This window comes from Lactuca virosa, unplaced genomic scaffold (genome assembly GCF_052849685.1).
Source record: "Lactuca virosa cultivar CGN04683 unplaced genomic scaffold, Lactuca_virosa_CGN04683_v6 scaffold_22, whole genome shotgun sequence".
NCBI classification, from domain to species: Eukaryota; Viridiplantae; Streptophyta; class Magnoliopsida; order Asterales; family Asteraceae; genus Lactuca; species Lactuca virosa.
This window is the reverse complement of record NW_027629989.1, coordinates 41015-66917: the sequence shown is the minus strand read 5'-3', so window position 1 is coordinate 66917 and position 25903 is coordinate 41015. Positions and strand designations below refer to the sequence as shown.

Genomic DNA, 25903 nt, shown 5'->3' with positions numbered 1-25903 from the left:
TTTGATACGTATGCCTCGTACTAGTGAAGCGTAGAGGAATCGGTTGAGGCGGTGCGTTTTTCAGAAGCGTATGCCTTCGACTTTTTTTTTTTTTTTTTTTTTTTTGACTTTTTGACGTCGACTTCTTTTTACCTTTGTTTTATTCACCGGTTTTATAATAAAATTTAAAACCCGTTTCATATATTGAACAAGTCCACTCATTCGCTCACTCTAAAACGTCGCTCCTCTCTTCTTCTCAAAATTGCATCCCACCTGGTTCTGCTCTGGTCGAAGGTCTGCATTCTTCTATCGAAAGCATTTTGTAATTATTATTATTATTATTTTGTTAAGCAAATGATCTCTTTGGTACTCATAATTATTACATTGAAAGTTTGTAGTTTATGTTGTTGACTACTGGTATATGTGTGGTATTCAAATATAAGGGTTTAACATGTTTTTGTCGAGGGGTTTTACTGTTCTGAGGCTTCTTTAATTTCTACAACAAGAGGGTATCAGATTCTCCACCTCATCACTGATCAATGACATCAAAGAAAGGTAATTTCAGTTCTCATATGGAAAATTAGCCTATTTCTTTGGCATTTAGCTGTTGAGCACGACTATTTCATTATGTGAACAAGGTGAAACTTTTGGTAGTGAGCAGGGTTAGATGATAAAGAAACATAGAGATTGGTGATGAATATTTTAGTTTTTAAAAATCAGAGATCGGAGAGGTAGAAAGTAATACATCACTGTCTGTTCAGTATAAGCCTAGAATTAATTACTGTTACAGTTTCTGTACAGTTTACTTTTGTGAGTAAATTGATGTGTAATCATAAGGATTTGATACTTTTATTGATCATCACAACGATATTCTTTTGTTCAAACTAAGATAAAATGTATGATTGAACTTTAATGTAGTGCTTTGTATGATGAATTTGGGAAAGAGTTGAATGGTTCATTCTATTGGAAAAAAGATGTTTGTTTTATTCATAACTTTGATATGGTTAGTATTACATTTTCTTCCTTTCATTTGATTTATCATTACTCGACCACCGGTGATTTTCTTGATTCATGAATAGATTTAAAGGCTAGGGTGGACTGTGGAGGACTTATTTAGTCAAAGTTGGTTGGTTTTTTCTTCTTTCTAACTATTTAAAAATAAATGGCAAATTTTGTTAAATGGAAACTTTTGGTGTAGAAGTCAAATGTTGGGAATTTCTTATCTATAACCATTAACATATGTTTTAATTAATTTTCTACAGAGATCAAACCGTGACGTCTGAGAGGGGAAGTGAAAGCAGTTTTGTTCTATTCAGGTATATAGGCATAATTTGGCTCGATCTTAGGGGTAAGGAGTACCAAGTTCTGAAAGTTAGTATCTTATTATAAAAATCACGGCGATAATGATCTATATTTAATTACATAATTTTTTTGTGTATAAATAATTTTGTGTAAATAAAGGTCATGTAAAAACTATACATACACCAAAGGATCAAGGATGCGTGTGGGCACAATAAACATTGAGGTTTACCTTTCTAATGGCCTTAAATTTGTTGATTATGAGTTTCTGAGAGCATACTGTACACCTATTATTTTAGTTATGCATTTTTTAACAAAAAATTATAGTTATGATATCATGTCAAAATTAAGTTTCCATCATCTAATATTGCTATATAACAATATATAGAATTGATTTTTGTTGGTTTTGCATATTTATGCAGTGCTAATTTGTAAACAAGTTAAATCATTACTCTGAAAGAAATTGGAACATTGCTCTACATTATGGCAATTCAATTTCAGTAGGGTTGTATCATTTACCTGTTCATTTTCACTTATAATTGATAAAAAAAATAAGGTATAACTTTTGTAGGCATATGAAGTCTTTACCATCAAACTTATTTGTCTGAGTTGGAATAGAACAAACATCTTTGACATGATATATTTTCAACATTTTCTACTTTATTTTTGTGACATTATTGTTGAAATATAGGTACTCATAATTATTACATTGAAATTTTTAGTGGTTTATAAATTTTGAGTGAGGGACGTAAATATTTTGAACTTTCATGTTATATATATATATATATATATATATATATATATATATTAAAAAATTGTTCCCTTATGACATTACCTAACCGTTCATAGGGTTATTTAACTGCACCTTAATTAATCTTACACCGACCCACCGCCACAAATACTTATCTATTCTTTTTAATCGTTCACTTCCACCGCCTCAGTTACCGCCTTCCCCACTGCTCACCTTCTCCGTTTCCCTCCACCGCTTACTTCCCAGCTACGCATGTCTCTACCTTCTATCAAACTTCGCTTCAGTCGCCAGTGGATTGTGCTTTTAGGGTTGAACGATTTTAGTTTATAGAAGATAAATGGTAAAAAAAATGGTTAGGCTGAGATTAAAGCAGAGAAAATCTTGAACCTTTTCCGTTTTATAAATCGATCTAGCCTTCCACGATTGGAGGTCGCCACCTTCTCTTTTTGCTTATCTGCTTCCCTTATCTGCTTATCTCATGCCTGGTTACGCTTCCTATCCTTAGTAACAGAGTTCAGGTATGTCAATTTAAGGTTTGTCTCTTTTTACCCTCTTCTACTTCTTCTCTGTTGATGGCGTTGTTTGATTTCGTCCTCTGTGTTGAAGGAAGTAGCTAAACTTTGTTTTGGGTATGATTTGGATAGTATTTTTTTCATTTTGATTTCCATCTTCTCCTACTCTAACTGTATTAATTTCTGTTTGGGTCTGATTTGGAAGTCCATCTTCAGCTACTCCATCTTAAAGTTAGTCATTCTGTTTTGACATAATGAATTCATATATAATATTGGACAAAACTTCTCTGTCAAAAAAGAAATAATTTGGGGCTTATTAGATTGGTTTTTTGCTCATAATTGGCACATCAACTGCTTGATGAAATGCTTCAAAGAACTGGTATTAGAGCTACTCCATCATTGACTATACAAGCTTCTTAACACACTTTTATATAAGTTTTTGGTCTAGGTTCAGATACGCATGCTGAGATTCTAACCAATGAGTTTGGCAAGTATGGTGAGATCGAAGACTGTAAGGCTGAGTCAAGTATAGTGGAAACCATTTACCTGATGTGCTCTCTTTTCTGATAATCTCTTTGAATAAGGTTATTAGTGTATCAGATAGCAATTCTTTACCATTTTCGTTTTAAGAATATAAATTTTCTTTGTCATCTCATTTTTGATTTAGTAAATAAGAGCAGCAGATGATTGCGATATGTGTATGTTGAAAATGTCTGAATCAAGTAAATATGTTGAAAGCGGTGGATGGTAGGTGGTTTGGTGAGTATATCCATTTCATTAACCATTTAATCATTCATTTTTGGGTATTTTTTTAGTTAATTTTTCTTTTGGGAACTTCATCGTGAGGTTTGAAGTTTGCTCGATTAATTTTTCTTTTGGGTATTTGTTGATCCTTGCATCCTTTTTCACTTTTATTATTATTATTTTTTTGGTTTATTAATTAGACATAATCCCATTGAATTTAAATGCTTTTTTAATAGTGAATACAAATTTTGATGAAGCCTTTCCAAATTCGAGCTTCAATTCTTCATTCTCATAAGAATTTGAATATATAATGTAAAATTTTTAATATTTTCATAATTCTCTTAAACTTCTAATCTAATTTAATTAAAAATTATTATCGTGTAAAATTAAAAAATCCGGAGTTTTCTGTTAAAAAAAAAGGACTTAATCGTAACTTTTCCCAAAATATTAGGACTTTTCTGACAATTTCCCTTTAAAATATGCAGCAAATCAACATTCGTGGAGTAGTTACACCATTGTCTTCATTATACTTTGAAATTTATGGTGAAATATAGCACTGTACCTATTTTTATTAGTTTCCTATTCATGATTTTGAAAAACCATTTAGTCGCATACATGGTTTACATTTGTATAGGTGATTGATTTGGGTTTGAATTATTGGCCAACCATGTCAGCAAAGTCATAGAGTGTACATGCATTATTGGCTTCATACGATGGTCAAAGGCAAAGGACTTTCATGTGAACCAATGGTTAGTGGTTAATTTCAATGAATAATGTAGGTGCATAAAATTTAAGCTTTTAGTGTTGTTTAAATTTTCAACTAGATTGATGTATTGATTGATTGCGAGTTACAGAGGTAATAAATACAGTTCATGGAGGGTGATCTAAAACCTGTTCTATTCTTTCCCAAATATTGGGATTTTTACTTTTGTACATTTGCAGTTTATAGTGAAGACCTGTATTATGCATTTTAATTATAGGTACCCTGGATTTAACACACTCAAGCTATGTAATAGAGGTGGAATGCATGTTGCCTTTGTGGATTATGAGGTATGTCACTTCATTTTATTTTTGACTCCTTCAAGAGAAAGCAATAGTCCTAATTTAATTAAGTTTTAGTGGTAAATGCACAAAAAAAAAAGGTTAATATTTCGGGAAAATTTCGTTCATATCCTTAAAAACCTTAAAAATTACTTCAATATCCTAATTATTCTTTTATACAGTGTTGTTTAAGCTTATACCACGTCCTTTGAAATTAAAAGAAAAAATGGGATTATTATTTCATTATTTTTCAAATTGTTATCTTGAATGAAAGAAAAAAAAGTGGGATTACTACTTTATTTAAGTAATCTTTGTTGGAATTTTGAGTTTTACGAGAAGTTAATGCAACTTTAAAATGTTGGGGGCCTATCAGTTCAGCAATGAAAGTTAAAATTTGAATATTATTTTCTTTGAAAACATCACAAATTGTCAAGTTATGCTTATTACATATATTTATTTTTCACTTCTCAAAAAGATTGGTTTATTGTCTTGCAGCTAATTGTTGCTCGCAGATATCATGAAGTTGAAGAGGTCTGATATGAAAGAAATGCAGTTGCAAACAAGATGACAGGAAAAGTGGAACAATTAAAAAGCATAAAGACTCATAGAAGAAGCTATACTTTTGGATATGTGAAAGTTTGTAGTTTATGTTGTTGACTACTGGTATATGTGTGGTATTCAAATATAAGGGTTTAACATGTTTTTGTCGAGGGGTTTTACTGTTCTGAGGCTTCTTTAATTTCTACAACAAGAGGGTATCAGATTCTCCACCTCATCACTGATCAATGACATCAAAGAAAGGTAATTTCAGTTCTCATATGGAAAATTAGCCTATTTCTTTGGCATTTAGCTGTTGAGCACGACTATTTCATTATGTGAACAAGGTGAAACTTTTGGTAGTGAGCAGGGTTAGATGATAAAGAAACATAGAGATTGGTGATGAATATTTTAGTTTTTAAAAATCAGAGATCGGAGAGGTAGAAAGTAATACATCACTGTCTGTTCAGTATAAGCCTAGAATTAATTACTGTTACAGTTTCTGTACAGTTTACTTTTGTGAGTAAATTGATGTGTAATCATAAGGATTTGATACTTTTATTGATCATCACAACGATATTCTTTTGTTCAAACTAAGATAAAATGTATGATTGAACTTTAATGTAGTGCTTTGTATGATGAATTTGGGAAAGAGTTGAATGGTTCATTCTATTGGAAAAAAGATGTTTGTTTTATTCATAACTTTGATATGGTTAGTATTACATTTTCTTCCTTTCATTTGATTTATCATTACTCGACCACCGGTGATTTTCTTGATTCATGAATAGATTTAAAGGCTAGGGTGGACTGTGGAGGACTTATTTAGTCAAAGTTGGTTGGTTTTTTCTTCTTTCTAACTATTTAAAAATAAATGGCAAATTTTGTTAAATGGAAACTTTTGGTGTAGAAGTCAAATGTTGGGAATTTCTTATCTATAACCATTAACATATGTTTTAATTAATTTTCTACAGAGATCAAACCGTGACGTCTGAGAGGGGAAGTGAAAGCAGTTTTGTTCTATTCAGGTATATAGGCATAATTTGGCTCGATCTTAGGGGTAAGGAGTACCAAGTTCTGAAAGTTAGTATCTTATTATAAAAATCACGGCGATAATGATCCATATTTAATTACATAATTTTTTTGTGTATAAATAATTTTGTGTAAATAAAGGTCATGTAAAAACTATACATACACCAAAGGATCAAGGATGCGTGTGGGCACAATAAACATTGAGGTTTACCTTTCTAATGGCCTTAAATTTGTTGATTATGAGTTTCTGAGAGCATACTGTACACCTATTATTTTAGTTATGCATTTTTTAACAAAAAATTATAGTTATGATATCATGTCAAAATTAAGTTTCCATCATCTAATATTGCTATATAACAATATATAGAATTGATTTTTGTTGGTTTTGCATATTTATGCAGTGCTAATTTGTAAACAAGTTAAATCATTACTCTGAAAGAAATTGGAACATTGCTCTACATTATGGCAATTCAATTTCAGTAGGGTTGTATCATTTACCTGTTCATTTTCACTTATAATTGATAAAAAAAATAAGGTATAACTTTTGTAGGCATATGAAGTCTTTACCATCAAACTTATTTGTCTGAGTTGGAATAGAACAAACATCTTTGACATTATATATTTTCAACATTTTCTACTTTATCTTTGTGACATTATTGTTGAAATATAGGTACTCATAATTATTACATTGAAATTTTTAGTGGTTTATAAATTTTGAGTGAGGGACGTCAATATTTTGAACTTTCATGTTAAGTATAGTAGCTGAAATAATCATATTTGGTGAATGGTTGTAATATATCATGACTACTACCGAATTGTTTTGGCCTGTGTTAGGATGTTTTGGGTTGGAATGTTTTGTTGAGAGACTATTTTCAACACATCTAATTTGTTTACTAATAAACATATGTAACATATTTATTAAAATCCAACACCTAAGACCACGTGCATGACTTGTTGTGCATGTGTCTAGCTATCTTTTAATATATGTTTAGTTTGTTTTATTTATGTTCTCCAGAAAAGTTATTCTTGACTTTGTCTTTTTAGGTAGTAGGTTGTCCATTATCTTTAGGCTCTTATGTTAGTGGAGCAGTTTTTTATGTTTCTGTCATTTTCCTTTTACGTGTAAGCCTTCTTAGGCATCAAGCTTTGTCACTTTTCTATAATGAAGTAACACAACTTTTGTGTAACGTTCCTGTGTTGTCTAATTTCCCTGCACACACTTTACATAGTGTTAACAAATCAAGTGACAAAGCTTGATGCCTAAGAAGGCTTACACGTGAAAGGAAAATGACAGAAACATAAAAAACTGCTCCACTAACATAAGAGCCTAAAGATAATGGACAACCCACTACCTAAAAAGACAAAGTCAAGAATAACTTTTATGGGGAAAATAAATAAAGCAAACTAAACATATATTAAAAGATAGCTAGACATATGCACAACAAGTCATGCACGTGGTCTTAGGTGTTGGATTTTAATACTCCCTCTCAACACCAACATTCACCATTCCCATTGTCTCACAGAAGTTGGTCAATTTCTTGCTTGAGAGGCCTTTAGTGAATGAGTCTGCAACTTGGTCTGAAGTTTTTATGTATTGAAGGTCTATGTCTCCATTTAAAACTTTCTCACGGATGAAGTGATAATGAACCTCCACGTGTTTGGTTCTTGCATGAAACGTTGGGTTCTTAGCCAACTGTATTGAAGAGAGATTGTCACAATAAAGCTTGATCTTGTGACCTTCCCATTCATGTAGATCTTTTAGAAGTTGAACCAACCAAACACTCTCTTGGGCTGCCATTGCAGCAGCTCTACACTCTGCTTCGGTTGTGGATAGAGACACTGTGGGCTGCCGTTTACTGCACCATGAGATTGCACTAGACCCCAACATGAACACATATCCTGTTGTAGAGCGTCGTGTGTTTAAGTCACCTGCATAGTCAGCATCGCAGAAACCAACTAGCTTGCACATTGACTCCCTCTTAAACACAATTCCTTGATCAAGTGTTGCTTTCACATACCTTAGAACTCGACGTATGGCAGCAAGATGAGATCTCCTAGGGTTTTGCATGAACCGACTCAAAACCCCTACAACAAAAGCTATGTCAGGCCGTGTCAAAGTGAGATAAATGAGGCTTCCCACAATCTTCATGTATATAGTCGTGTCTTCTAACTCTCTGCTGGTATCAACACAAAGTTTTGAGTTTGTGTCAATTGGTGTCATTGCTGGCTTACTGTCAATCATTCCAAATCTACTCAAGAGATCCACAGAATACTTATGTTGGTGTAGAACAATGTCTCCATTCTCTTCATACTTCAATTCTAGGCCTAGAAAGTGTTTCAAATCACCAAGGTCTTTCATGTGAAACCGAGTACATAGATTCTTTCTCACTTGATCAACCACTTCATACAAATCACCTGTGATTATCAGATCATCTACATAAACCAGCACGATTGCAACCTTACCTTCTTCAGCTCTTACAAACAAACTTGCATCAGCAGCTGTCATCATAAAACCATTGTGATCTAAAAACTCAGCAATTTTACCAAACCATGCTCTTGGGGATTGTTTTAATCCATACAATGCCTTCTTGAGTTTACATACATAGTTTGGATGATCTTTGCTCTCAAACCCTGTTGGTTGCTCCATGTGAATGACATGATCCAGATCACCGTATAGGAACGCGTTGCACACATCCATCTGTCTGAGTTTCCACCCTTTGCTGGCAGCTAGGGCTAGGAGGACACGTATAGTTGTAAGCTTTTCCACTGGGCTGAAAGTATCCTCATAATCAAGCCCATATTGCTGAGAGAATCCGCGAGCCACTAGCCGGGCTTTATACCTCTCTACAGAGCCATCTGCCTTCCGTTTTATCTTGTATACCCATTTACATGATATGGGCTTTACTTCTTTTGGCTTAGGTACCAGCTCCCACGTTTGGTTTTGAACTAGGGCTTCCATCTCTTCCTCCATAGCAACCATCCATTCTCTTTTTGTACAAGCCTGTTTAAAAGATTCAGGCTCACATATCTGGTTTTCAATAACAGCAGCATGTGCGTATCTTGGATTAGGTTTCCTTAATCTTGATGATCGCCTAAGACTTGAAGACTCATCTCTCTCATCATCAGAGTTAGAGGAATTGAAGACCCCTGTCTGCCATGGATGTTGTTCTTGTCTTGGAACAATATCTTCTTCTATAATAGTATCTACATCATCAATGTTTAGATTGATGGTAGAGGACTCCACACCTTCCTTGAGTACGTCGGAATCAGGAAGTGTTTCATGATTTGTTGACCACCATGAGGATGTCTCGTCAAAAACTATGTTTCTTGAGACGTAACACTTGCCACTGTTAGGATCACAGCACCTCCAGCCTTTTCTCTCTGAATCATACCCAACAAATATGGAACGGATAGCTTTCTTCTCCATCTTATGACGTAAGTGACTGGGTATAAACACATAACATATACAGCCAAATACTCGAAGATGGCTAACATTTGGTTTAATACCAAAGAGCTTCTCAAAGGGCGACACAAAACCCAAATTCTGTTGTGGGATTCGATTTATAACATAAGCTGCAGTGTTCATACCTTCTGCCCAGAAACGACCTGGGACATTTTTGTCATGGATCATGCTGCCACATATTTCAGCTAGGTGCCTGTTTTTACGCTCTGAAACTCCGTTCTGTTGTGGCGTGTTTGGACAAGTTAATTGTCTTCCGATTTTGTGTTCCCTTAAGTAATCAGCAAATTCTTTTGCCAAGTACTCTCCACCATTGTCTGATCTGAGTCGTAATACACGATGCTTTCCATCTCTTTTTGCTTCAGCTTTAAACTCTTTAAACTTACTGAAGGTTTCTGATTTTTCTTTCATGAAGTATACCCATACAAACCTTGAGAAGTCATCGATAAAGGTCACCATATACTTCATTCCTCTCACTGATGGTTGTTTCACAGGTCCGAACACATCTGAGTGTATCAACTCCAAAGGTGCCTTTGCTTGATATGCGGACTTTTTGAAGGGCAATTGGTGAGCTTTTCCATATTGACAACCTGCACACACTAGGCCTTTACTCACTTCTAGTTCTGGAAGACCGCTGACAAGCTTCTTTTTCATCATAGTGTCGAGTTTGTCATAAGCTACATGACCCAAGCGCATATGCCAAAGATCCACATTTTGATTTTTCTTTGATTTATCTACATATGCAGTTTCAGCAGACATCACATAGATAGACTCCGATCTTCTTCCTTTGGCAATTGGGTAAGATGGAGTTTCAAACTCCTTATACACTTTGACATCATTGGGACCAAAAAGCACATAATGACCAGCTGAGGTTAATTGGGAAACAGAGAGCAAGTTCTTTTTCATTCCAGGAACATGATACACACTTTTTAACATCATCTCCTTCTTGTTTTCTTCCGGGTGAAACTGGACATCACCAACGTGGGCAATTTTAAGTTTTGAGTTATCAGCAATCACAACAACTCTAATTCCACCATATTCAACTGCATTTTGAATAATCTTTTTATCTCCCGTCATATGATTTGAGCAGCCGGAATCAACTACCCATTCATCTAACTTGTTCTTCGATTTTTCAGTTGTAGCTGCAAGGGCCATGACATGTTCATCTTGTGCAAAATGTGCTTCAGCATCCCATGCGTCTTCTTCTTGAGCAGTTGCTGCATTGCCTTCTTCCATACGTTGTTGTGGACAATTTATTGCCATGCGTCCTTTTTTACCACAATTATAACATTTAAAAGGAAACTTTTTGTTAGACCGAGAACTTTTCTGCTTCTCCACTGATTGTTCTCCCTTCTCATTGTCATGATTTCTCCTCTCGTTCCGTTTGTGCTTATCATAATTCTTTTTCTGTCCCTGGTTTGAGTTAGCCTTGTACTTCCCTTTACTTCTCTCCACATAAAGGGCTTCATCTTCGGCTTTAACAGAGATGCTTACCATCTGTTTTGCGAGAGCCTCCTGCCAAGAGGTTTTCAAACTCTACCAAAGAAGGTTGGACATACCAACCTTGTATTGCAGCCACAAAGCTTCTAAACTCAGGCTTTAAGCCGTGAATAATGATCCGCTTCATATGAGTCTCAGGAATATAAGACTGTGGATCAAGTTCTGAAATCTCCCTGCAAGTTGACTTCACTTTATGGAAATACTGAGGAATAGACATCTCACGTTGAGACACAGAGAGCAACTCATTTTCCAGAAGTTGCAACTTTGTGTCATTCTTTTTCGAGAACAGTGATTGAAGAGTTTTCCAGTCTTCGACTGGAGTCACAACATCCCGGATGTGTTAAAGAATGTCTTCTTCAACTGTTGTCTTCATAATAAACATCGCCTTTCCCGCCTTGATCTTCCATTTTCGCAGAACCCCATTGTTATCTTCAGCTTCTGGTTGCGCTTTCTCAGTACCATCTACAACCTCCCACAAATCCTGCCCCTGCATGTACGAAGTGATACAAGTGGACCATGTGTTGTAGTTTTGGTTGTTGAGTTTCTTGACACCACCTACTACTTGAAGATCAGCCATGGGTCTAGCTCTGATACCAGATTTGTTAACACTATGTAAAGTGTTTGCAGGGAAATTAGACAACACAGGAACTTTACACAAAAGTTGTGTTACTTCATTATAGAAAAGTGACAAAGCTTGATGCCTAAGAATTTTTTTTTTTTTTTTTTTGATTGACAGTAAGCCAGCAATGACACCAATTGACACAAACTCAAAACTTTGTGTTGATACCAGCAGAGAGTTAGAAGACACGACTATATACATGAAGATTGTGGGAAGCCTCATTTATCTCACTTTGACACGGCCTGACATAGCTTTTGTTGTAGGGGTTTTGAGTCGGTTCATGCAAAACCCTAGGAGATCTCATCTTGCTGCCATACGTCGAGTTCTAAGGTATGTGAAAGCAACACTTGATCAAGGAATTATGTTTAAGAGGGAGTCAATGTGCAAGCTAGTTGGTTTCTGCGATGCTGACTATGCAGGTGACTTAAACACACGACGCTCTACAACAGGATATGTGTTCATGTTGGGGTCTAGTGCAATCTCATGGTGCAGTAAACGGCAGCCCACAGTGTCTCTATCCACAACCGAAGCAGAGTGTAGAGCTGCTGCAATGGCAGCCCAAGAGAGTGTTTGGTTGGTTCAACTTCTAAAAGATCTACATGAATGGGAAGGTCACAAGATCAAGCTTTATTGTGACAATCTCTCTTCAATACAGTTGGCTAAGAACCCAACGTTTCATGCAAGAACCAAACACGTGGAGGTTCATTATCACTTCATCCGTGAGAAAGTTTTAAATGGAGACATAGACCTTCAATACATAAAAACTTCAGACCAAGTTGCAGACTCATTCACTAAAGGCCTCTCAAGCAAGAAATTGACCAACTTCTGTGAGACAATGGGAATGGTGAATGTTGGCGTTGAGAGGGAGTATTAAAATCCAACACCTAAGACCACGTGCATGACTTGTTGTGCATATGTCTAGCTATCTTTTAATATATGTTTAGTTTGCTTTATTTATTTTCCCCATAAAAGTTATTCTTGACTTTGTCTTTTTAGGTAGTGGGTTGTCCATTATCTTTAGGCTCTTAGTGGAGCAGTTTTTTATGTTTCTGTCATTTTCCTTTCACGTGTAAGCCTTCTTAGGCATCAAGCTTTGTCACTTTTCTATAATGAAGTAACACAACTTTTGTGTAAAGTTCCTGTGTTGTCTAATTTCCCTGCAAACACTTTACATAGTGTTAACAATATTAACTTATTTTAACATATAATTAATGGCGTAAATAAACAAAAAAAAAAAATCAATAATTTTTATTTAAAAACAAATTTTATAATGGGTTTTCAGTAAAAGGTGAAAAAAAGTAAAGAGTTTTTCTAAATTTGAGATTTGATATTTTATTACAAAAATATTTTTCGCTAATTGCCATCTGTTTTTGTTAAACATGGGGATGAATTTTGGGAACATTCTGCAGTTTTTATGACATCATAGGTAAAAATTGAAAAATCATAATCATAACACATAGTTTTTTTTGTTGCAAGGAAGACTTGTGAGAGGTGCAATTAAGTGATGGTGATATATAGGAGTATTACTTTTGAGCAATAGTTGTAATTCTGGAAATAATTTTATGAGGAATATTTCCAGAAAAGATGCAAAGGTTTTCTTTACATAAATTACAAAAAAAATAAAATAAGAAATGATTTGAAAATGATATCAAGCACACCACAAATTTGTCGAGTTATTTTTTTTTGTTACTATGCAATATGTTTTCCATTCAATTATATAAAAATTCACATCTAATAATTTGCTTTTTGTTGCTTTTAGATGAAGTTATTGCGGAAAAGATACAGAAGAGAGGTTGGGCTTGCACTTCAACTTCATGAAAGTCGGGTCCTGATTTTTTAATCACTTACTTGAACAATACTTTTAATCAAATACCCTTGAATTTGTACTCTTTGAGTTATACTTCATTGTCAGATTTTTTTTTTTTTTTTTTTTTTTTTTTTTTGCTTATTTTTTTCTATCCTCTTTAGGATGAGAAACCATCAAGTTGTATGATTATGTTAGGTGGTGACATGGCAAGAATATAGTCAATTAACATACAATTTCCACTTGTTCATTTTCAAAAAGGAGTCGTTACGGCTGTAATGGTAGTGATTCATCTCATGATCACTTACTTAGTGGTGCTCTTAGTTGAAACTTTCTATACTTCTTGTTGCAGCTCTTTGTGATTTCATTTACATTGTATATGCAGGACCAAAATCAAAAGGAACAAGCATCAATGGTTGTTTAGACCTCTTATTAAACATGTTTAAAAGCTCTTTTTTACGCCTAGATTTTAGAATTTAATCCACTCTTGATATTAAAAGGATTGAAATAATACATGTTTAAGTGTCTTTTCAAACTATAGTGTTCTAATAAGTAAAACTCCTACCAGTTATAGCAGTGTACTTTTAACTTTTTCTTATTACAGCATAATACTTTGAAAATCTACCAAATGTAGCAATGTACTTTCAAGATTCAATTTTTTTCTTATTAGAACATTATGCTTTGATTGATATATACCCAGTCAGAGAAGTGAAATTGCTTTGTCTTTTAATTGCATTGCAATAGTTGGCTAGATTTTTGTAGTACAATGTTTTAACAAGAATAAATGAAAGTAGGATGTACGATAAAAAAACAAGTGAAAGTATGTTTCTAATTCATACATTTAACCCCAAACATACATATCTCATATTTCTTATCATCTTATTTCTGCAAAACCATTGAATTTAACTTTTTCATGGGAAAAGATCAAGAGAAGATATGAAATTAAGATGAACCAGGTTACCTGAGTCTTTTCAATTTATTGCTCACTAAAATGTAGAAAAATACTGCAACTTCAGTAATGACCCAACAAAACAATTAAGATATACAAGTATCAATTAAAATCCATAACACTTCCATCTCCAGTGCAATTTTTTGATCAGAAAAAAAAATAGATTGCCTATTTAGGGTTCAAATGAAGGTCAATTAACAATATTCACTTCAGTTGCCAAGATTGTTGAAGAGCGAAATCTATCTAATGTTCCATCCTCCATGATCAGTGCAATAAAACTACTTTGGCAGCTGCCTGGTAGAAATCAATTATATGATGAAATAACTTTTTGGAATATATACATAAACCCTATGAAATCAAGGAAAAAAACAAAGTTAACATACCATCACTACCCATGATTAGTTCCAAAAAAAAATTAGTTCATAAAGAAATGTGTGTTATGTTTCATGTCCAGTTCTATTAGCAGCATACACACAACAATAAACTTGTCCCTCTATAAAATAACATGAAGAAAGTTACATGTGGAAAATTTCTTTTTTCTATTATAAGTTACTGGATTAGTAGAGACCCATCACATCAACCTTTTCCAAAGTCGAGAGACTGACCACTTAACTTAATTTTTGGGTTTTTAGCTGAAAAATAATCATTATCATCTACAACAAGACCAAAAAGACCACCATGTCAATTCAGAGAACGATGATCAACTAGAAAACAGAGAAAGTACAATAGTTCTTTGAGAAATGACTTTTATGGGCCTCTAGAGCTTCTCAAAATCATCCTGTTGTGGGTGCGTGCATTATGTGCACCCTACATATATAGCAGAACGTTTTTCCTATTGTAACAACTTTCTACAGATTGTATGGCAACTTTTAACCTGAAACCTATCAAAACTCTATTCACAAACAATTAAGGTCGCAATCAATACACATATGAGACGATTCGTAACTTTCAAAATTACAATCTTATTGTTAATCAGGATACGGTTTGGGTTGATCCATGAAAATTCAGAGTGGTAAGCTAAATTTATATTTCAAAATATAAAGCATTAAGCTTTAAGTCTAAAAACAAACTTACAAACAAGAACTACGATCAATTTTTGATTGTTCCATTAAATGAAGAATGGAACGAATTTATTATCAAAATCTTGCAGTTCAAATGACATTTGGAAAGTCCCAACCTAACATCTCTTGAGCCATGGTTCTAATGGAGATCACTTCCAACTCATTCTCATTGTGCACTATGTGTTTCTTCTTTTGAAGAAGTCTCACATTGATTTCAACTAGTAACAATGCTTCAATCAACAGGAATCCCCAACACAAAGTCAACGATACTGAATGTGGAATCAACCCTTCTTCTACCGGTATCTGCACTCAAATTTCAAGGTGAACACATGATTATATTGTGGATGATAAAAGATCAACCGTTTCTAAATTGTAATATAATGTGGAAAATAATGTTGATACATACATACATACGTTTATACACATGTATATTCATACATAAATATCAGAATAATCTTAGATATAGCAACGTACTCTCATTTATTTATGTAGTATGGCATCCTACATTCATTTCATTTGATTACAACATGTTCCTTTGTTTTTCTTATTAAAGCAATGTACTTTGAAAAATCTACTCAAGGTAGCATTGTACGTTCAAAACCTTTTCTTATTAGAACACTATACTTTGAATGATCTACCCAAATATAGCAATGTACTTACATTTTTTTTCTTATTAAAACATTATGCTTTGAAAAATCTACCTAATTATAGCATTGTACTTTCAATTTTTTTTTTCTTATTACAACATTATACTTAGATAATCTACCCAGCCATGGGATTGTACTTTTAATTTTTACTTTGAAATTCTACATAACAAGAGCATTATACTTTCAACTATTACTTATTAGAACATTATACTTTGAATGGTCTAGCCAGTTATAGCATTGTACTTTCAAGTTTCATTTTTTTTTTCTTATTTAAACATATACTTCAATAAATCTACCCAGTTAGGGCAGTAAAATTGCTTTGTAATTTAATGTCATTGATAAACTGGGTAGATATTTTGTAGTATAATTTTGTAATAGGAAGAACTAGAATTAGGATGCTATGATAAGAGAGACAGATAGCAATTTACCCGAGTGTAGGCTTAATCCATTTTTTCAGCATCTCTTTTCTGCAAAAATCATTGAATTTAGCTTTTTAAGAGAAAAAATCAAGAGAAGAGAACAAATTAAGATGAACATTGTCTGCATGTATAGTACTTTATTTTCTTTTAATTATTAATTTTGATTTGTGGCTGAAATTTAGTTACCGTCGTATCAATTTTATTATTTAAATCAGTGTGACAAGATCAATGAAGAACACAGAAAGTACCTGTTACAAAGCTTCAAAAAGTTCATCCCTGGAGACTTCTGCTGTTGGCAGCTGTACGAAGCAGTCATATAGTGGGCCTTGTATCTCCGATGTAAACCCACACGACTCAAGAAGTTCCCACGACCCGAAGATAAACAGACCTTTTACCAAAAGAATGCTCTGTGGAAGATGAATTATGCTTGTACCTTGTACATACAACTCTCCTAAATGTTCTAAACATCCAAGTTCCTCAGGTAACTTTTCAAGCAATAAACAATGATCAAGTTTGAGAGAAGTTAAAAATTTCAACATACAAATGCTATCGGGTAGATGCTTAATCTTCATAGATGACAAAGTGAGCTTCCTTAAACTTTCCAATTCCCCAATACCCTCAGGTAACTTTTCAAGCAACAAACAATGATCAAGTTGGAGAAAAGTTAAACGTTTCAACATACAAATGCTACCTGGTAGATGCTTAATCTTCGCGGATGACAAAGCGAGCATCCTTAGACTTTCTAATTCGCCAATACCCTCGGGTAACTTTTCAAGAAGCCAACAGAATATAAGTCTGAGAGATTGCAGATGTTTCAACATACAAATGCTATCCGGAAGATGTTTAATTGTTGTAGATGACAAAGTTAGCTCCTCTAAACATTCTAATTGGTCAAGATCCTCAGGTAACCTCTCAAGTAGCAGACAATCTATAAGTTCAAGAGATTTCAAATGTTTCAACATACAAATGCTATGTGGAAGATGTTCAATTGTTGTAGATGACAAAATTAGCTCCTCCGGACAATCTAACTGGTCAAGATCCTTGAACGTCTCTAGAAAACTGCCTTTGAGTTCAAGATTTCTTAAATGTCTTAACCCACAAATGCTTTGTGAAAACGTCTCAAGGTTTGTGCAAGCACACATACCTACAGAAAGAAGCATCTCAAGATTTCTAGTAAATGAGGTTCGATCTTCTTCATAAAAGCACTTAAACCGAAACTTAGGCAAGTTATTGTCGGGGTGAAGCGGGCATCTTTCTAAGGCCTCCGCAATCAGCTGTAATTCAGCTGAAGGACCAACCTCAAGTGATTCATCCACACTACAAGAAGTATAATCATCTTTGTCAAACAAAAAAGAGCTAAACCTCAAACAACCACTTAAGTCTACATGGACAAGCTTGTTTAGACATCCAATGGGGGTGTGAAGTTCTACCAATTTATGACACTCTTTGAGATATAACTTCTTGAGATTTGGGGTCATCCGAAGGTCAAGGGTCCTCAATTTTGAATGACTAATTTTGAGTTTGGTGAGCTTTTGACATTCATTGGCCATGTGAAGTTCTTCCAAACAACAAGATTCTTGAAGATTTAACTTCTCTAGATTTGGAGTCATCCCAAGGTCAAGGGTCCTCAATTTTGAATGACTAATTTTGAGTTTGGTGAGCTTTTGACATTTATTGGCCATGTGAAGTTCTTCCAAACAACAAGATTCTTGAAGATTTAACTTCCCTAGATTTGGAGTCATCCCAAGGTCAAGGGTCCTCAACCTTGAACCTTCAATGTCGACAGAGGTGAGCTTTAAACATCCAGCGGTCATATGAAGTTCTAGCAAATCATCGCAATAATGAAGAGTCAACGTCTCGAGATTTGGAGTAAGCCCAAGGTCAATGGTACTCAACCTTGAAAAACTGAGGTCAAGAAATCTGAGCTTGTTAAAGACCTAAAATAAGCAAAAAAGAAACAAAATGAATATTGGTGTAATAACAGAACAATGTATGTATAACATTATATAATGAATTATACAGATCAATCGATCAACCATAATTTTACCTTACTTTCTCCACCTTCCCAAAGTTGTACAATTCTGCTGCGAACCATTTTAAGTGCAACAAGATTATTTGCTTGAAACATTGTGGGTAAAGAACTAAAAGGGTAATAGGTCCAATCCACATATCGTAGAGCATTTGGGAAGTCTGAGCCAGCCATACTAAACTCCAAATCACTGGAAGAAACTCCAAAAACAGAAAGAAATCTAAGTTCCTTCATCTTTCTCAGACCTTTTATAAAAATATGAGGATTGAATTTCACTGAGTGGAATCGTATACATCTTGTTGCTTTAGTACCCTGCAATCCAAAATAAGTCACCATGAAACTTGTGTCATAATAACTATAGATGTGTTGGTTTTTTCTTTTACCAAATATAAGTAAACATTATCCTTACCAAATCATTAGCTAATATCTCTTCAATTTCATCTTTAATCCACAATCGGCTATGATTGTGAGGCTCATCCAGGTGCCCACGACGAACAATATTCCTGCCCATTTCTACAATACGGTCATGCATGCCTAGGCAATCACCATCATAATAAAAGTTCTTATAAATAGTTATGAGAGATTTTTGTTCAAGAACTTTTAAACCATTTCTAGCATGAAACCCACAATATTCAAGCGCTTTGATAGCCTCATCTTTCAGCCAATCTTTCATGATGCATGCAACATCTAGAAACATTTCCTTGTAATCCTCCTCTAGAGATATATAGCTTAATTCCAATTTTTTCAAAGTTTGTGTTTCCGGAATCGTTTTTAGTCTTTCTAGGGCATCTATCCATTCGAGATCAGTTTTTCCACAAAGAAACGAACCCAAAACCTTAATCGTCAAGGGAAGATCAGCCGCATAATGTACAACTTGTCTTGATAGCTCTTCATACCCTTGAATTGGAATATCTATCCCAAATGCAAACCTACTGAACAGGCAAATTGCCTCCTCATATGATAGCAGATTGACATCATGAATGAACTTCACTCGATGCGCTACCAGCACTTGCTCATCTCTTGTTGTGATGATAATTACACTTCCCGCCTTAAACCAGTTAGGCTCGCCTGCTAACGCCTCAAGTTGATTTATATCATCAACATCATCTAGAACAACAAGAACCTTCCTATTAGGAATCCTCCTCTTCATCATGCGTTTCCCATCAAAAACACTACTTACTCTCATGTCTTCATTGAAGACATCTGAAAGGACTTGCTTTTGCAAAGAATTTAAACCGGAGAAAGAAGCCTTTTCCCTCACATTTTCAACGAAGCTTGTACCTTCAAACTGAAAGGATATGTGATCAAAAGCAGCTCTTGCTAAAGTTGTCTTTCCACCACCTCCCATGCCCTTGATCCCGATCATACGGACATCGTCACAGCCAATTCCTAAAGATGGTATAAGATTTTCGATCCGGGTCTCCATTCCTACTAGCTTTTCATCAATGTTGAAACTAATGGAACGTAACTCTAGTGAAAGCACCTCAACTATTTTTCGGATGAATTTAGCTTCATGCCTGCATTTTAAAGAAGATTCAGTTAGCTTACTCAAAATCCCATATCACCAGTCACTTTCAGATCTATAATTAACATATGAAAAATTACGTATTAAAATTTGACAATCTAAGATGCCATATACGAGCCATTTATATCCAGGACTCCAGATTATGCAGTAGATCTAAAATATTCAAAATATTGCAGAGATCTAATGAAGGAATTACCCGTCAGCAGTGTTCTTCAACTCCCACCCAGCCAGATCCGCTGCTTCTTTGAGAGCCTCTCTCCATATTCCAGCAGCCTCTTTATTTTGAAGGTCGTAAAAGGCGTCTGCCACTGCCCCCTCTTGTTTGCGGACTTCCCGTGGTTCCACATCATAGAAAACGGGGTAAGCGGTATGCTCGTTCGACTTCTGACACTCCATTATCTTAACAAGTTCATTCAAGCACCAAGATGAAGAGGCATATCTTTTGGAGAAAACAATGATGTAGAATTTGGAGTTTTCAATGGATCCGATGAGCTCATCACTAATGTTTTCCCCTTTTTTGATTTCTTCGTCGTCCTTGTAAGTATGAATGCTTTTTTGCTTAAGAGCATGATAAAGATGGTCAACGAAGTTCGTACGAGTGTCTTCGCCCCTGAAACTCAAAAATACATCATACTTAAAGATCTTGTGAATGGATGAAGTTGAAGAAGACGCCATTAAAGGTATGATTGAAGGATCCTGATAAAAATCAAATCTTTGTTAAGAAAAGTTAAAATGATTGCGAAGAAATTTTGATGAGATGAATCTGGATGATCATCATAAGCAGATTAAGAAGATAGAAGATAATGTGATCGATGGTGATGGGTGTTGCTGGAAGACTTTTGGACTTCTGTGGAGAAAGCCAGACCACTTGTTTAGTCAAGGAACTGTAAATTTACTGCATTTCTAGTTAAGGCATGACGGTTGTGAAAAATATTTACCATGTTTACCATTTTTGTCAGGAAGAGAAAAGGAAGTGCAGAAGAAGATGAGTTTCAAGAATCTTATTTCCGTTTCCACGTCTCTGTATTTCCCCTTGGCGTCTTACTTTTTTTTTAGTGGGGATATCGACTAAAAAAATAAGACGCAGGTTGATTTTTAGGGTTCTTATTAAAAAAGACAATTTAATTATATATATATATATATATATATATATATATATATATATATATGCGAAAATATATATATTATGCGAAAATGCGAGAACCATTCAATTTTTGACACATGTATTTTGTAATTTATATTATTTTCTAATATTTAAAGGGTATACTTGTAAATATATATTTTTTGAATGTATTTATTAGTTATTGTGGATAATCAAATTTGAAATTTTAATTCAGTTGGTAACTTCTTACTGTACGTAGTGGACCAATTTAGTTTTTAATGTATAGACATTCGGTTGACTCAAATTAGAATTGACCGATTGCAGTTTCGGTTTTTATTCGATGTTTGCGTTTAAAGCCATATTGGATGCTCGTTCAAATAAAAAAAGGTTTAATTCGAAAAGGAAAAAAAAAGAACCGATTGCAAAAGGAATTAGAACGAAACATGAATTTGAATTTGAACTGTGCTGATAATCCGATTGAAATTGAAGATGATGAAGATTATGCGGTTGAAGATTTCATACAGAAACAAAAATTTGATGGAGGTTCATATGTTTATCCATATTCATCAAGCATTCAGAACTTTAATTATTAGTTTTATCGATTCATGTAGTTCATGTTATTTTGTTCCAGATTTGAAGAATCCAATTGAGATACATTCCGGTAAATCATTGAAGATTAAGAAAGATCCCGAAAATGGCGGTGTTTCAAGTGTTGATGTTCTTAGAAACATGGAAAAAGTCAATGAAGGTAGTTGTTTTGTGAGTTGTCGTTAATTCAGTAGATAATACAATCGTTTTTATTGTATCAGATGAGAATAAGGCAATTGAGATTCATTCTAGCAATTCTTTGAAGCTTAAGGAACGCAGAATTGATGATGAAGTAGGCAAGGGCAAAAAAATTAATGAAGGTATGTATGCATCAATATATTCTTTAATTCCACATTCAATTAATATAAGGATGTTGTTTTATTGCATTAAAACACCCTATTAAAGTTTGATTTTTATTATGAAGTAAATTTAAAGAAACTAAGGTATTTCAAATTAAATACAAACTGATTGAATACCTTCTTGCAGTTTTAATCTAATTGTTAATCTAATTGTTAATGTAATATTTGGATATGTTTTGTAGGCTGTAATTCTTTTTCTAGTGATTCAGATTATGAAGATTCGAGTATAAGAAGTTTTAAGAAGTTTGTAGGAAAATCTGATAAAAAAGAAAAAAAAAGATGGTAAAGCTGGTAATGTGAAAGCTTTGTATGCTCGTGTTTCTGTTAATTCTATTTATGGGGCTGTGAAATCTATGAATGATATTCACAAAGATTGTGTAAGAAGAATTGGTTTTGGGTCATTGCTTGATATGAAGACTCAAAGTATTCCAACGAAATTATGTTATTTTGTTGTGGATTCTTTTGATCATGAGGAGATGGTTATTAAGAGTGAAGGTGGAAATATTCCGGTAACAAGAGAAGATGTGAATAGGGTTCTAGGTTTGCCATTGGGTTATGAGCAAATAAGTTGTTTAGGTGTTCGAGGCAATGATGATTAGTTTGAAATTTGGAAAGACCAATTTAAGAAGCCATTGTCATTAGTAGCTCCTTCTGATTTGTTGATGAAGATAATAGAGCGAAGTGAAGCAGATATGGTTTTCATTGTGAATTTCATAATTCTGGTGTGTACATGTTTCGGATCATGTAACAAACAAGGAGCTTGTAATTTCAAAGTTCTTCCTTACTTGTCTCAATCATCTAAGTTGGATAAAATAGATTGGTGTGCATATGTTTTGAATTGTTTGAAGGAAGAGAAAGTGGTATGGAGCAGAAATGAAATTAAAACATTTTTTAATGGACCATGTGAATTTCTAACGGTATATTCTTTTAAATTTTTTGATTTCTTTATATAATAAATAATATTCATATCATTATATTTTCTAACTAAAGATGTTTTTTGTAGTTGCTATATGTTGACAGGATTCAATGTCAGCAAATGCCATTTTTCAGAAGATTTCCTGTAATTAATTTCTGGACATCAGATCAACTTAAGTTTAGAGAAAGCAAGGAATTGGAAAATGGTGGTTTCGGTTATGGTGTTGTTGCAAATTGTAATGAAGATTTTGAAAGTGGATCGATATATGTAAGATTCATTTTTTATTTGTATATTTTCTTAAATTTCGGATTAATTTTTATTTTATTTATTTTTTTAAAATTTTCAGGATTGTGAGTCGGATATTCAGTGGGTTGTTTATGATTTGAATAAGAAAGTTGAAATGGCATTGCAAAAGCATGGAAGTCATAAAAATTTTCAATTGTATAAATTGAAATTACAAGAGATTGTTTCAGTTTTTTCTAAATTCCATCATAGTGATGTTGATAATGTTTCAAGTTCAGGCTCAATAAGAAGGAAAATTAGTTTTGAGGATGACTCTTTCAATCATCAGGGTAATTGTTTTCTATATTTATGAATTATTCATTTTAGACTAAACTGCAAATTTGGTCCCTGTGGTTAGCAAAAAATTGTAGATGGAGTCCAAAAAGTTTCCAACTTGCACCACTGGTCCAAAATCACAAACTTTTCGTGGATTTGGTCCCTGAACAATTTGAAATGACTCTTTTACCCTTTTGATTTGTTTTTTCTATTTTCTTTATTAATTTTAGTATTTAAATGTTTAAAAAAAATAATTAAATAAATCCTACCCCATCCATCCCTCTCCACCGGTAACCTCTCTCTCTCTCTCTCTCTCTATCTCTCTCTCTCTCTCTCTTCACTTGCAAAAACCTCTTTCTCTCATCGTCTTCTTCATCCCTTCAATGACAAAAACACCAGGTAACATAATTTTAGATCCACCTTAAAAAACCTTAACCCACCACCATCATTGAAATGATTCCCTAGAACTGGAGCGGTTTTTCATCTCAAATGAAATTCCCCTAAAGAGCGATTCTCATGAAAAATGGGGTCAATCTTCTAAATCATCCTAACCCACCCTCCCAATTCGTAAACCCCACCCCTCCCTTTCTCTATTGGGTTCATCACACACAAGAACAACCATGAGTTAAAACCCATATCTACAACACCTTCCGGTGGTGAACTTGAGTCACTATAAAGAATCAGAATCAGCATGTTGCACCTTCAAGAAATTGAATCAGAATCTGACGATTGGGCCTTCAAGAAATTGAGATATGGAAATAATGGTGTTGAACAAGTGTTTGAAAATCAGACCTTCGGCACATACATACTCTGATTAACACGGAAATTGACACCACCCGAACATCTAAAAACCCTAAAATCTCGGATCTGAACAACTACACACATACATTGATGGTCACTTCGCTCTTGGAGGTTCACCAAATGAAAACGTAGCTCCGACTGTGAAAATCCTTTGCTGGAATGAGAAACTCAAGAAAGAGAGTAATAGAGGGAGGTGTTGGCCTATCAATGTTCTCAATCTGGTTTATCAGTATGTGTGCGTGTGTGTGTTTGTTGAATCAGGAAGAGAGAACGAGAGACGCAAGAGAGAGAGAGAGGTGTGTGTGCACATATATGTGTTTAATCTGCATCAGTTTTTCCAAAACTTCATTATATGTGCTTATATGTGTTGAATATGCATAATATTTTCCCAGAACTCCATTGTGTTCATAGTTTATGTATGTGTATCAGTGTATGATTGTGAATTAAATTAGTAAGAGAGGGGTAGGGTTATCGACGTAAGAGGTGGGGGTGGTAGGGGTGCTGATAATATTTCTTTTTGCTTTTTTTTTCAAGTACTGAATTACTGAAATACATAAAAAATGGAAGGGCAAAATAGTCTTTCTAACTAATTTTAAAATATTCAGGGATTAAAACCATAAAAAGTTTCAGCTTTTGGACTAATGGTGCAAGTTGAAAATATTTTGGACCTTATCCACACTTTTTGGATAACCACAGGGACCATAAATGCAGTTTTGTCTTCATTTTATGATAATGCAAAAGAACATCAAATTCTAAATCTATTTTTATTTTTTGTATTGTAGGTAATGAAATTGGAAAAAGATTGTTGAATGAAGATATACTATCCTTTGTTTTAGGAATAGAGTCTGAGTTATATACTCCAAAAAAGCCTTGTTTAAGTTCAGGTCATAAAATGCAAGAGAGATCAATATTTAAAGGGTTTGTTGATTCTCCGGTTAATGTAAGGGGTAAAAATTTGCATGTTACAAGTTGTTTGAGTAAAAGAAATCAAAATCAATTGCAATCTAAATCAAGGCCAAAAAGAGATCAAATGTTACCTCCAGTAAGGAGGTCTCCTTATGTGATTTGGGCGGTTCCTATTGATACTACTTTGACAAAGGAAGAGAACATAATATCTAACTGGTATTCAGTTTAGTTGAAGATCCAATGTAATGGGTTTTTTTGTGAAGATAGGTAATTATTAATTTAACATATATTAATATTATCATTTTAATTTTGTAGGGATAACTTATTTCTTAGCATATCTGGTCAACGTGGAGAACGTCATATGTTTGAGAGCTTATATCCGCATGAACATCTATTTTATGGAACAATTGATTGTTTTGTTGATGTTCTAAACTATGATGAGAGAGCTAGAAATAAAGATACTCCGTCATGTTTCTTCTTCAAGACATGTGTTTTGGTAAATTTTTAGTTTTTTTAATTTTATTATTTGTTTCAATATGGGTTTGATTTTTTTTGTATAAGTAGAATCCTGGATATATGCACATCAAAGGAACTAAAAGTGAAGAAAGAGTATAAAAATTTCAAAGAGAATGTCCTTCAGTGTTTGGGTGTATCGGAAGATAGAAGATGTTTAAAAGGATTTGATATGGTAAGGTTTTAATACGATATGTTTATTTTATATAAAAGTTTAAATTATCTTAATGAATTTTTTTTTATATATAGGTGTTT

The 25903-nt window shown here is 33.9% G+C and overlaps 1 protein-coding gene, 2 long non-coding RNA genes and 1 pseudogene across 10 annotated transcripts; 3 read left to right on the top strand and 1 right to left on the bottom strand.

Moving 5' to 3' along the window:
- The first annotated feature begins 371 nt into the window (after nt 1-371).
- LOC145142578 (uncharacterized) lies at nt 372-1518 on the top strand. The gene is made up of 2 exons (XR_013723627.1): nt 372-534; nt 1242-1518. It is a non-coding gene; the product is annotated as an uncharacterized LOC145142578 (long non-coding RNA).
- Nucleotides 1519-2170: 652 nt separating this feature from the next.
- On the top strand, nt 2171-6111 carry LOC145142577 (uncharacterized). Of its 7 annotated transcripts, none has more exons than XR_013723626.1 (7): nt 2171-2547; nt 2990-3300; nt 3771-3828; nt 3920-4034; nt 4266-4335; nt 4822-5127; nt 5835-6111. It is a non-coding gene; the product is annotated as an uncharacterized LOC145142577 (long non-coding RNA). The 7 variants fall into 7 exon arrangements; XR_013723623.1 differs by having other exon boundaries at nt 2978-3300; XR_013723625.1 differs by having other exon boundaries at nt 2171-2562.
- A 5487-nt stretch (nt 6112-11598) lies between these two features.
- LOC145142550 (secreted RxLR effector protein 161 pseudogene) lies at nt 11599-12345 on the top strand (annotated as a pseudogene).
- A 2801-nt stretch (nt 12346-15146) lies between these two features.
- LOC145142574 (disease resistance protein RPV1-like) lies at nt 15147-20741 on the bottom strand. Of its 2 annotated transcripts, XM_079074787.1 has the most exons (6): nt 20102-20737; nt 18790-19897; nt 18399-18692; nt 16600-18288; nt 16361-16399; nt 15147-15588 (listed from the first exon to the last, which is right to left on the bottom strand). In XM_079074787.1, the coding sequence occupies exons 1-4, from the start codon at nt 20578-20580 to the stop codon at nt 16603-16605; spliced, it is 3567 nt and encodes a 1188-aa protein (XP_078930913.1). In that variant the 5' UTR covers nt 20581-20737; the 3' UTR covers nt 15147-15588; nt 16361-16399; nt 16600-16602. The 2 variants fall into 2 exon arrangements, with proteins under 2 accessions (XP_078930913.1, XP_078930914.1); XM_079074788.1 differs by lacking the exons at nt 15147-15588; nt 16361-16399 and having other exon boundaries at nt 16600-16811; nt 16893-18288; nt 20102-20741.
- Nucleotides 20742-25903: the final 5162 nt, after the last annotated feature.